Source organism: Anneissia japonica, unplaced genomic scaffold, assembly GCF_011630105.1.
Source record: "Anneissia japonica isolate Jap-2015-1 unplaced genomic scaffold, ASM1163010v1 scaffold426_len1935630_cov189, whole genome shotgun sequence".
NCBI classification, from domain to species: Eukaryota; Metazoa; Echinodermata; class Crinoidea; order Comatulida; family Comatulidae; genus Anneissia; species Anneissia japonica.
The window spans coordinates 617,715-628,273 of record NW_022713172.1 but is presented as its reverse complement, the minus strand read 5'-3'; the positions used below and the strand labels follow the sequence as shown (position 1 = coordinate 628,273).

Here is a 10,559-nt window from a genome sequence, read left to right as displayed (position 1 = left end):
TATATATAAATAATTGTAAGTTACTTTTCATTATTTATATATAATGATTTGTTACCTTTTCATTATTTATATATAATGGAATCAGTGGATTTATTATATATAAATAATTGTAAGTTACTTTTCTTTATTTATATATATATAATGATGTGTTACCCGTTCCTTATTAATATATAATGAAACCAGTAACCTTATTATATATAAATAATGTTTGGTTACCTTTTCATTATTTATATATAATGATATAAATACACTAATTATATATACATAATGAAAACGTTAACGCAATTATTTACATATAATCTTTTAGACGTAAATGTATTATATATAGATAATGAGCGATCTATTTAAGTATATGTTAAATAATGGATTATATATAAATAATTGTGTTAAATAATAAATTTACACTTGGCGCCTCATAGTTTTCGACCCGTTAACATCACAAACAACCAAAATAGCATTAAGAACCTCACGAAATAAACAGGGTTATCAATAATCTTGCTGCTTTGTTGTGTATTGGATTTATCTTCTGGGCTAAACAATATTCTCGTCTCCACTGTTTTGAATTTATCAACTTCACTTGGGAATCTTACATACTAATAATATGACATGATCGTCATTGTTGCTATGGATACTATTTGAAACAATGCCACTGCCAAACAAAATTGATGAAAGCCTTTTGGTGTCATTGTGATGTTGAGTAGAGTTGTTTACGGAGATAAGTTTTGCTTTCAGTAATATTAAGAGGGATGGCTTACAACACTGTGATTATGAAATAACATAATTGCTTGGCATTTTCAGTTGAAACATTCAAACACTTGCATCAAATTCGAACTCGATAATATTCACAATAATGTACACGTCATTGGTATCTCATAGGTAATTGAAATAACTTTGTATAGAATTCTTTGAATTATGTACAAAGGTACAGGTATTGACATGACTTCACGGGCTTCATAAAAGAATTAGCTTGCATATGACGACGCCAACGAGAACAGCGATGGACGATGATAATACGATGTGTCTAGCGTCATTATTACTTGTATATACCACGGGTGTCATCCACACAGTTTCTATAAATAAAAAATAAATAAATTTCATTAAAATAATATCATAATGGAAGTTACAATCATACGTTCTACTTTAACTTATATAGCTCATAGTGCTAAAAGTTTCTGTGCTTCACAAAAAAAAACAACAAAGAAACAAACAAACAAAACGAACAAACAAATGTACCAAACTGGCAGAATAAGGCAAATACTCTAAGGGGTCACCATCCGCCACCACTCTAGCGCATTCCCGAACACCTCCCTAGTTGACTTTAGCAAAGTAACAGGTTAAAAATTCTCCCTGTTACTCATGAGACCGAGTGAGCATTTAACATAGAGCCAAAACATTTTTCTCTCAATCTTTTGAATGGATATTGGTGTGCGCCAAGTGCGTGTTACTTATGTAAATACAATCTTGACAATTTTGACCATTAATCTTTTCTTGTTTTGTATATTTTCATATAATCTATACTGTATAACCTGCAGCCTGATTTCTAAGTCGTTACTATTTTTTATCTTGTGCATCCAATAGAAAGCTGAATATTAACTCGAATATTGCACTCAAATCAAGAAACAATCAGCAACATATACAACTTTTGTCACTTTAAGTACATTTTTTACATTTTTGTCGAGTTCATATCATAAATTGTTTTTGAATTGCAAATTATTGTTAAAATTAGTTATAATTCAACTGTAACTGAATCTCTGTCATGCCAAAAACCCCTATTAAGGGTACAATTTCACGTTCTTGGTTAGTGTCCCCTGAATCATATAAAGGGGACACTATTTTGCTCTTGAAAGTGTCCCCTTAATAGAGGTTCTACTGTATTTTGGTTTATGGTTTATGATTCGCTGTTCCAGAAACGGTAGGTTTAAGCCACGTTTAGACCACATGACACTCAGAGCTAATAACGTACAATACCTAGCATGCATCATTTAAAAACCGTTTAATTTCCTTTTAAACGGATTGCAGGAGACTGATGCTGTCTCTTGCTGAATTCTCGCAAGTTGTTACTACTGTAAGCAGCCCAGAGTCGCAAAAAACATTAATAAATTACATTATTACATATTGCAGGCACCGATGGAACACAGGTCTAGCTGCTGTCTAATTATCTATAGACACAACAATCAATAAGCATTTCATTGTATTGTAAACATAATCACAACTATCCAAAGAAAATTAAGTACGACATTACAGGATCTCGCGGGCACGTTCTTTAACGTACTATATACATTTTTTTTTCTGGATCATGCTTCTTCATATAATATTGACTGTTTGTTAGGTTGCACTTGGCATTTACGAAGAATGAATTAAATGTTTAATTAAATGATATAAACTGAGTGCCAAAGGCAAACACACGTAATACACCTGCTCTGTCTTGTTAAATGATCTTTGAAGCGTTTAAGCCTATGGTTCTTGAATGTAAAGGCCTGTGGCAACTGTAAACTAACGTTCGGTTAACACATCACCATGATGAAGTCTAATAATAAAAAGATGGTAGTGCAGAAGCTGTCGTGTTTATAAGATTACTTTTACCAGAGTAATAAGTAAATTTCGAAACAATTAACTAATAATTACCCATTCCGCTAAGGCCCACCCCTTTGATATCGCCGATATACGGCGAAATTGAAATAACGTAAACTGACAAAATTCCGGCGTTTCACGGATTTCTGCTCTCGTGAATTTGTCCTCTTAGGCAGGGAATCTTCTCCCCCTTTAACATCTAAAGGGAATACATAGGCCTACTCATACGAATTAATGCAAAAATACTATAAAGGAAATTTCGAAATCGTTGATTGTTTGAGGAGCTGAAAGATATAATTGCATTTCGTAGTAAGCAAAGTAAATATTCAAGAGCAACTAAATTATTGGTCGAAGTTCAATATTTAATTCAATTTTTTAAATTTTACCCTATGTAAATCTAGTTCTAAAGTATTACTACCAAATAAATGTTAAATAGCGTCCCCTCTGCATCATGATTTTACACTGCATCTAGTCGTTTTAAATTATTATCCACACTTTGTCATTGCAATAACACGAGTTGTGAAAAATCGACAGAGAAGAAAATTAAGGAGCCATCTAATTATGTTTTCTTACCAAGGCATGATTGTTTAATGAGCTGCTTCTTAAGCCATAGTTAGAAGATATAATCAAATTTTGTATTTAAAAGCAACCCGCTTATCGATTTTATTAACTATATAATTAAATTTCTAATTTTCATCTGATGTAAAACTAGGTCTGACGTATAGAACAGCATTCCAGCAAGAGAGATAGCGTCAACCTTAGTAAAGAGACTTTATATTGCATCTTATTGGTTAGAAGTTAAATATAGCATCTCTGACCAATCAAATTCGCTTATTTATCGATTTAATTAAATACTTAATTAATTTTGCAATTTTAATCTCATGTAGTTCTAGGTCTAACGTATTTGACAACATTACTACCAGAGAGATGTTACTTAGCGTCAACCTTATAGATGTTGTGCTACATCTTTTTTGGCAAGAAATGATAACATATTAATAACATTCTATATTAAGGAGCAGCCCATTTATCGATTTAATTCAATATTTAATTCAATTTTGTATTTTATCTGATGTGAAACTAGGTCGAATGCAGGATAGAACAATTTTTACATGATTAGAATTACCGTTGGCAACAAATCTTCAAGTCAATTATTGAAATTATACGTGCCCATACGAACAAAAAGCGATGCAATTTAGAGCCCAAATAATTATTACTATTATTCAGAGCGATGTCAATGTCATTAAGATGAATAGGCAGTGTGGAGGTTGGACCGGGATCATTTGTTGGTAAGAAAACATAATTAGGCGGATCCTTAAGCCATGAGAGATAGTTCATCTCTAAATAATGTTGATTTTTCACAACTCTTGTTATTGCAATAACAAGCCACAGACGATAATCTAGAACGACAGCTCAAACGCGCTCAGTAGTCTGAGCCGTATTCCCTTCATAATATGGACTGAACGATAAAGCGTAACGAACGCAAGGGATAGTCTGAATTAAATTACTACACGCCATTAAACGTTTAATTGAAAACTGTATAATTGAAGTAGGCATACATCAACAGACCATTGGTCGTTTATCACTATAAATCCGTATATATTCATTAGATTCGGAGACATTGTAGTCCTCCGGGGCATAATATCCAAATCTCATGCGGCTACTATTTCTAATAATGTATCCTTAAACGTTACCTGGACTTGGATTTGTTGGTGCATCGAACGTTGATGGCTTTCTAGTTTTATTACGCAAATCTGTTGAAAACTTATTAGATGGTACAGCTCCTAAAACAGATATAAACAAGGATAAAAATTTAGGCACATATATATCATATAATATACAAGATAATTGTGAGGTCTCTCCACGAAAGGAGACGCATCGTTGGTGAAACTCTATTCACCAAAATAGGCTAAGTTACCAAATTTTGATTTTATAGGCTACTATACCAAGCTTCATAGTTCCATTGAATCATGGATAAAGGCGATAGTATTTAATAATGAATAATTCGAATACTGGAACATGCTATTAGTGCTGAGTGACTTTTCGTCCAGTTCTGGTGAACGTCTTCAAGCATCTGACTCGTTAGATTTGTGACGAGTGGATGTCTAGTAACAATGAATCTTCTGCACGCAGAGCACCTGGTCAAATTCCTAGAGAGCTGGAAACGAGAGTATCCTTTGCGGTTCAAACTAAGGTTCACTATGCTCTACGAAATTGCTTCTTTTGCTCCTCTTTTGAACCAATGTGAAGCAATCATCCTCTTTATCTAGGATAAGAAGGTTTGATTTATGTCCAGAAAATTTGAGGTTTAAATTTGTTACTTAACTTGCTCACTTTGGAGGAGGACAGAGAACCCCAGTTTAAAGGAGACTCCGTTTCTAACTTATCTAAGAGTTTGACCTGGTGCTCAGTGCGTCTTATTAATGTTGTACGTAACGTGACGAACGTTGACAGTAAGTTCAAGTACATTATTTTCATTATTCGATATTATCAAATATTTACTGAATGAATGAAAACATCTACTAAAGTATAGAGGTGGTTATGATTAAGGATTTCAACACAATAATTTTGCGCAAAACTAAAGCCTATAGTTTCCTCCTATAGTATGGAGTTGAATAGTATCCGAGGTAATACAACTTTACAATAAACATAATACTATAAATTTCAATAACAACAGTAACGGTAATAATATAGAAATAATTGATAGAAATAAGAATAGTAATGATAATGATAAGCTTCAAAGTAATAATATTGGCAATGGTAAATTGCAATGGTAACGTTAATAGTAATGATAATGGTAATAACGATGGTGATAGTAATTGTGGTTAGTTGTATCAAGGAAATTTTCAATTTAAAAAAAAGGATTTCGACACTATAATTATGCGCACAACTAAAGCCTATAGTTTTCTCCTACAGGGTGGAGTTGAATAGTATCCGAGATAATAAAACTTTACAATAAACATAATGATATAACTTTTAATAACAATAGTAACAATAATGATATAGAAATAATTGGTAGCAAGCCTTAAAGTAATACAATTTATGGTAAAGGCAATGGTAATTTGCAATAGTAACGGTAATGATAATGATAATGATATTGGTAATGATGATGGCGATAGTAATATTACTTGTATCAAGGTAAATTGCAATATTGGTAATAAAATAAGTCATTTAGATTGATGGTAAGATAAACGCTGAACAAAAGGCAGTTTTTATCGTTATTTGTAAGATGAAAAACATGGCATTATATCCGAAGGTCTCTCAGTGTACACTCGTTGGCATAATTTCCATTTATGTAGGCATGCCAGGAGACCTACAAATTCTATTAGTATATGCATGTGTTATCATATATTTTTATACTATCATGAATGATGAAACTATCGGATTTGGTATTTGCCAAAAACGCCGATTATGCATATGGCTTTTAAATTGTGTACCATTCAAACACGGAAGTTTTTTGGCCTATAATAAAACCAGGTTTTTCTGACTATGGTATGCCAGTAACTGTTTAGTCACTGCAGGGTTATAGGCCTAATAGCACGTCCGTACCATACGTCTATTATGTAAAATCTTGAATCTATCCTGAATAGATATAAAATAGAAATTTACATTTTAACCACAACAGAATTAATACAGGTTTGAAAATCATAATGACTTGAAGTCGTAGGGAATGCAAAAATAGCATTTCTTAAACCCATGGTTATGCTAATATTGCTAGGACTTACTAATTGTTGGCGTCAATGATGTACAAGATAGTTCAGAATTTGCATTGAGAATCACACGTTCACGACACTATCAAAGGCATTTTGAGTCGAAAGACTGACGAATTAATTATAGATAGAGGCTTAATATGAGATTCGAATTATTCTGAAACTTGTAAACGAAAGTGACATAATGATAGAATTTTCAATTGGATTTACCTAAGATCATCAATTTCGATGCATATACGATTGATGTCTACATAATGCCTTCGTAAAATAAGTAAACTTGTAAGTGACATGAAGCAAGCAATGTTTATATGAAATTCTAGGAGACTGACGCTAGTAGGCCTAAGCAACTATGTCTCATTGTGAGGCTCAGTGAGTGGAGTTGTTTTTGTCGGATAAGAAAAAAAATATCCTGTTACTGTGACAGAAATGGGACCAAAGTCCCTGTGATTGGAAGGCAAGCATCTTACCACCAAGATATATAACTCCACTCCATCATCATGAAGATAAAGACAAAAGTGAAGATGTTGAAGATGAGATGATGATATCTTTAATGATAATACTAATGAAAATATTGATAATAATAATGATGGTGATGATGATAATAATGATGACAAAGGCATTGATAATAGTATTGGAAAGCGTAATGATAAAGTTGATGACTATCTTTTATTGATAATGATGATGATAATGATAATACTAATAGCAATAACAGGCCTAATAATTTTTTAGCGAATAAAGATAAGAATACAAAAAAAAAAAAAAAAAAAAAAAAAAAACCAGAAGAATTTTCAATGCTTTATGAAAGAAATAATTAACAAAAAATGAGACAAATGCCTACAAGGGAACGAATACATTTTTTACTTCCAATTACACCGAACAAACTTATTCAGTTTTTTTCGTTCAATGATGATTTAGTACGGAAGACATTAAGTCGTTATCAGTATGACTGTATGACTACTAGCCAATTTAATGTATACACAAGGAATATGGAACAATATTATCTATGCATATTCTAAGAGGCTATAGATTATTACCCCGTTGCGATTTTCAATAGGAAGTTTAAATATTGAAATTATATTGTCCAAATGTACTGCATTAACTCAACATCGACAGTTGACCTCTAAAATAATTAATCAGTGAGACGGATCCAGAAATTCGAAATAGAGGGGACCAGGAGGGGGATTTTACAGATGAAAGATCAAGACCTACCTCAGCCCCACCGTGGTTGAGGCAGAGGTCCAACATTTTTACGGCTATGGCAGATATAGATAGGCGGAAAATAGCATCCTTAATTTTAAAGTTGAATGAAAGATTTTCATTATAGAAAAATATCAATAGCCTGTGAACAGATAATTTTGAAGATTGTAGATCCTTGGATGTAGGCCAGGCTATAATCTTAATCATAGGACATGATTCGCCATAAACTGTCCTTATGAAGGGTGTTCTGTATTAGAGAGTTGGTTAAAAAAGAATTTCTGATATTTTCCTGAAATCTGCCAATATTTTCATTTACAAGAAGTCCCCCACACTACGTCCTCTTATCGAATTTTGTTGACATATGGGTTAGTATTTCAGGTTCAAGTAAATTCAACAACGTGTTGCCAAACCACTGGCCTCGATGATTCGGTCTTTTCGACCGATACCAATAATCCGCTAATATACAGCCATGCTGCTTTGACTGTTTTCTTGCTATAGACCGTTAGCTGGGCAGTAGTACAACATGTTGACCAAAATAAGGTTTGTCATTAATTAAGTTAAGTTACTGCTGTTTCACTCATCCATTTTTGCACCAAATCTAAGTTGTAATCTTGTTGTAGTTCCTTTGATGGGTGAATGTGTATATAATGCCTAGAAGGTGAAGAGAGAGTTCATTTTGTACCGAACCGAAAAAAACAAAACAATTACGGGCAAGTACCGGCTATCAACTTGATGTAGCAGGTGTAAACACACACACACGCCCCCCCCCCCACACACACACGGTTTGTTTGTTTTCATTATTGTTTGCACTCCATAGAGTACCACAGTCGTGTCGTCACAACACCTGGTTACCGTTAATTACGCCTGAATGACTTTATAATCTTAATGGTTTAGAGGGCTTTCTGGAATAGGCGTTTTAAAACCTAATAATTTACCATCAAATTGTATTTAAAACACAAAAAGCTCGCATTGTATTAGTTATCGAATACACATTTAATCATCAATTAACATTTACAAAGAAAAATTAAGATACAACTTCCTTATAATTACGTTAGTAACTGGGATCAATTGTTTGTCAGTGGACAAAATGGCGTCGGTTGAACGCGTTTCGTGACGTAACACTCTATAATAGTGCAGTACAATGTTGCAGGGGGCGCACTTCTATTTCAGTACAAAGTGGCAGGGGGCGCACTTCTATCATATTTTATCGGGCGCATTTCCATGGCATAACGAGCAGCATGAAGCATTTTTAGAAGAATAAACTCTCTCTTTTTTTAAACCCGTTGGTTTGAGGAATAAATAAATAGTAGACGATCAGCTTAAAAAACCAGCAGATGTAGTAATAATTACCGAAATACTAATACTATAGGCCTTTATGGAATTCTCTTACCTGGAGTTGTTTTTGTGATTTCTCTATTCGATACTCGCGTGAAGTTTGTTGTTTCTACTATTGAGGCTGTTGGGGGAAAAAAACAGAAATGTTTGTTTTTTTTTCTGATTTATGAACGTATTAATAGGGTTGTATTGATATAACATATAGCAAAACTGTGAAAGAAAAAAAAAACTTATTTGGTTAAATATTCTGTCTATTGAAAATAATCAATCATTATGTACAGAACACCTAAAGCTGGGTGGGATGGATTGTCATTATCATTCGTTCAAAAATGTGTTTCCCAGAATATAGTTGGCAATATCTGCAGCAATGTGAAAGGTATTTTTGAATAGTCAATCATCGAGAACGTACGACAGGAGTAAGCAGGTAAGGACGAAGTCTGACTACTTTATACAATACAGAAAGCCTTGTTGGACACGTGATATGGAAAGAGGAACTGCTATTGTAATAGGAATGACAAGCAAAAGCAGGAGGTACACCAACAAAAAAAAAGATGCTAATTATAGCACAAGAAAAACTATTTAGCCAGCGTTACAGAACATATATGGTTTTTTGGTGGAAATCGTGGCAGCCAAAGTCTCCAATAAACGGGTAGGCCTACAAAACATACGATCATTAACAACCATAAATAGCATTTGTCTTGTAATTTTAAATGTTTTAATCATTTGCAAAATTATAATTCAATCTCATTACAAATACAATACTAACTTGTAGTCGTTCTTGGGCGATTAAACTCTGCAAATAACAATATTACAATTGAGTATTAGAAGAGAAGAGTGTTAGATGAATAATAACATGCGGTAATATTAAAAATGTAGGTTGAATAATTAGCTTCGGTAACAGGCTCTCATTGTATTTCATTCACTCAAATCTGCCGGCCCAGGGTTATTAAACTGCAATGTGATATACCCTAATGGTTGGTTTCTATGATTTGACTGCAAGACACACTGGGAGCAGTTACACTTATGTACAAGATGTCATTTCAAAATGTTACCTAATACCTGATGTTTTGAATTGGAAGAACGCAGCGTCTCCTCTCTCTGAGGGTTTGATAGCATTGATTGCTTCAATATATACGAAATACGTTGAGTTCTTTCTTAGGTTTATTAAGGTAACGTTAAAAGTATCATTTTCCTGCGGATCTTCTTTTCTTGGTACGTTGTATTCGATATATTTCCATTCGGAGTCTTTATCTGACTTATTTGTATTCTGTTCCTGCAAAGAAATTGATAAAATGTTTTGGACAAAACATAGCCTATTGGACTACGATCTCAAAGTCCAAGTATGAGGTCAGATGTTTAGAACACATTGTTGATCTATAAGAAAAAGGTTTTAAAAAAGTATGAACTTAAAATATTTTAATGAAAATTGAATGTAACAATAAGTAAAATAAATTTATGATTTACATCAATACTTTGGTTTGTGATTTTAAAGTACCTGAAATAAAATATTGCGAAAACATATAAAAATCGTATCTAATACGCTGGAGTTCCAATTCTCTTGAAATTTAATTTCTGTAAAGTAGCTATAATTACAGCTATCCTTGAATATGACCTTTAAATCAGGTTTCACTGGCCGAATACTTATTATATCATATCACTTATTTCGTCTTCTCATTATAAAATATAAATTGAACAAATATTTAAAAAAAAAACAGTTTAAAGAATACAAAACATAAAAAGTAGGCCCCA

At 32.9% G+C, this 10,559-nt stretch overlaps 1 protein-coding gene across 2 annotated transcripts in view; it reads right to left on the bottom strand.

Annotated features, from left to right (window-relative positions):
• Positions 1-212: 212 nt before the first annotated feature.
• LOC117108391 (neural cell adhesion molecule 1-like) overlaps positions 213-10,559 on the bottom strand; it is a 53,344-nt gene continuing 42,997 nt past the window's right edge. Inside the window, exons 9-13 of one of the 2 annotated variants that reach the window (XM_033250390.1) lie at positions 9,870-10,083; positions 9,577-9,603; positions 8,866-8,931; positions 4,263-4,352; positions 213-1,070 (exon numbers count right to left, since the gene is read on the bottom strand). In XM_033250390.1, coding sequence (XP_033106281.1) covers positions 952-1,070; positions 4,263-4,352; positions 8,866-8,931; positions 9,577-9,603; positions 9,870-10,083 — 516 coding nt within the window. In that variant the 3' untranslated portion in view covers positions 213-951. The remainder of the gene's footprint in view (positions 1,071-4,262; positions 4,353-8,865; positions 8,932-9,576; positions 9,604-9,869; positions 10,084-10,559) is intronic. The other variant, XM_033250391.1, reaches the window with a different exon arrangement.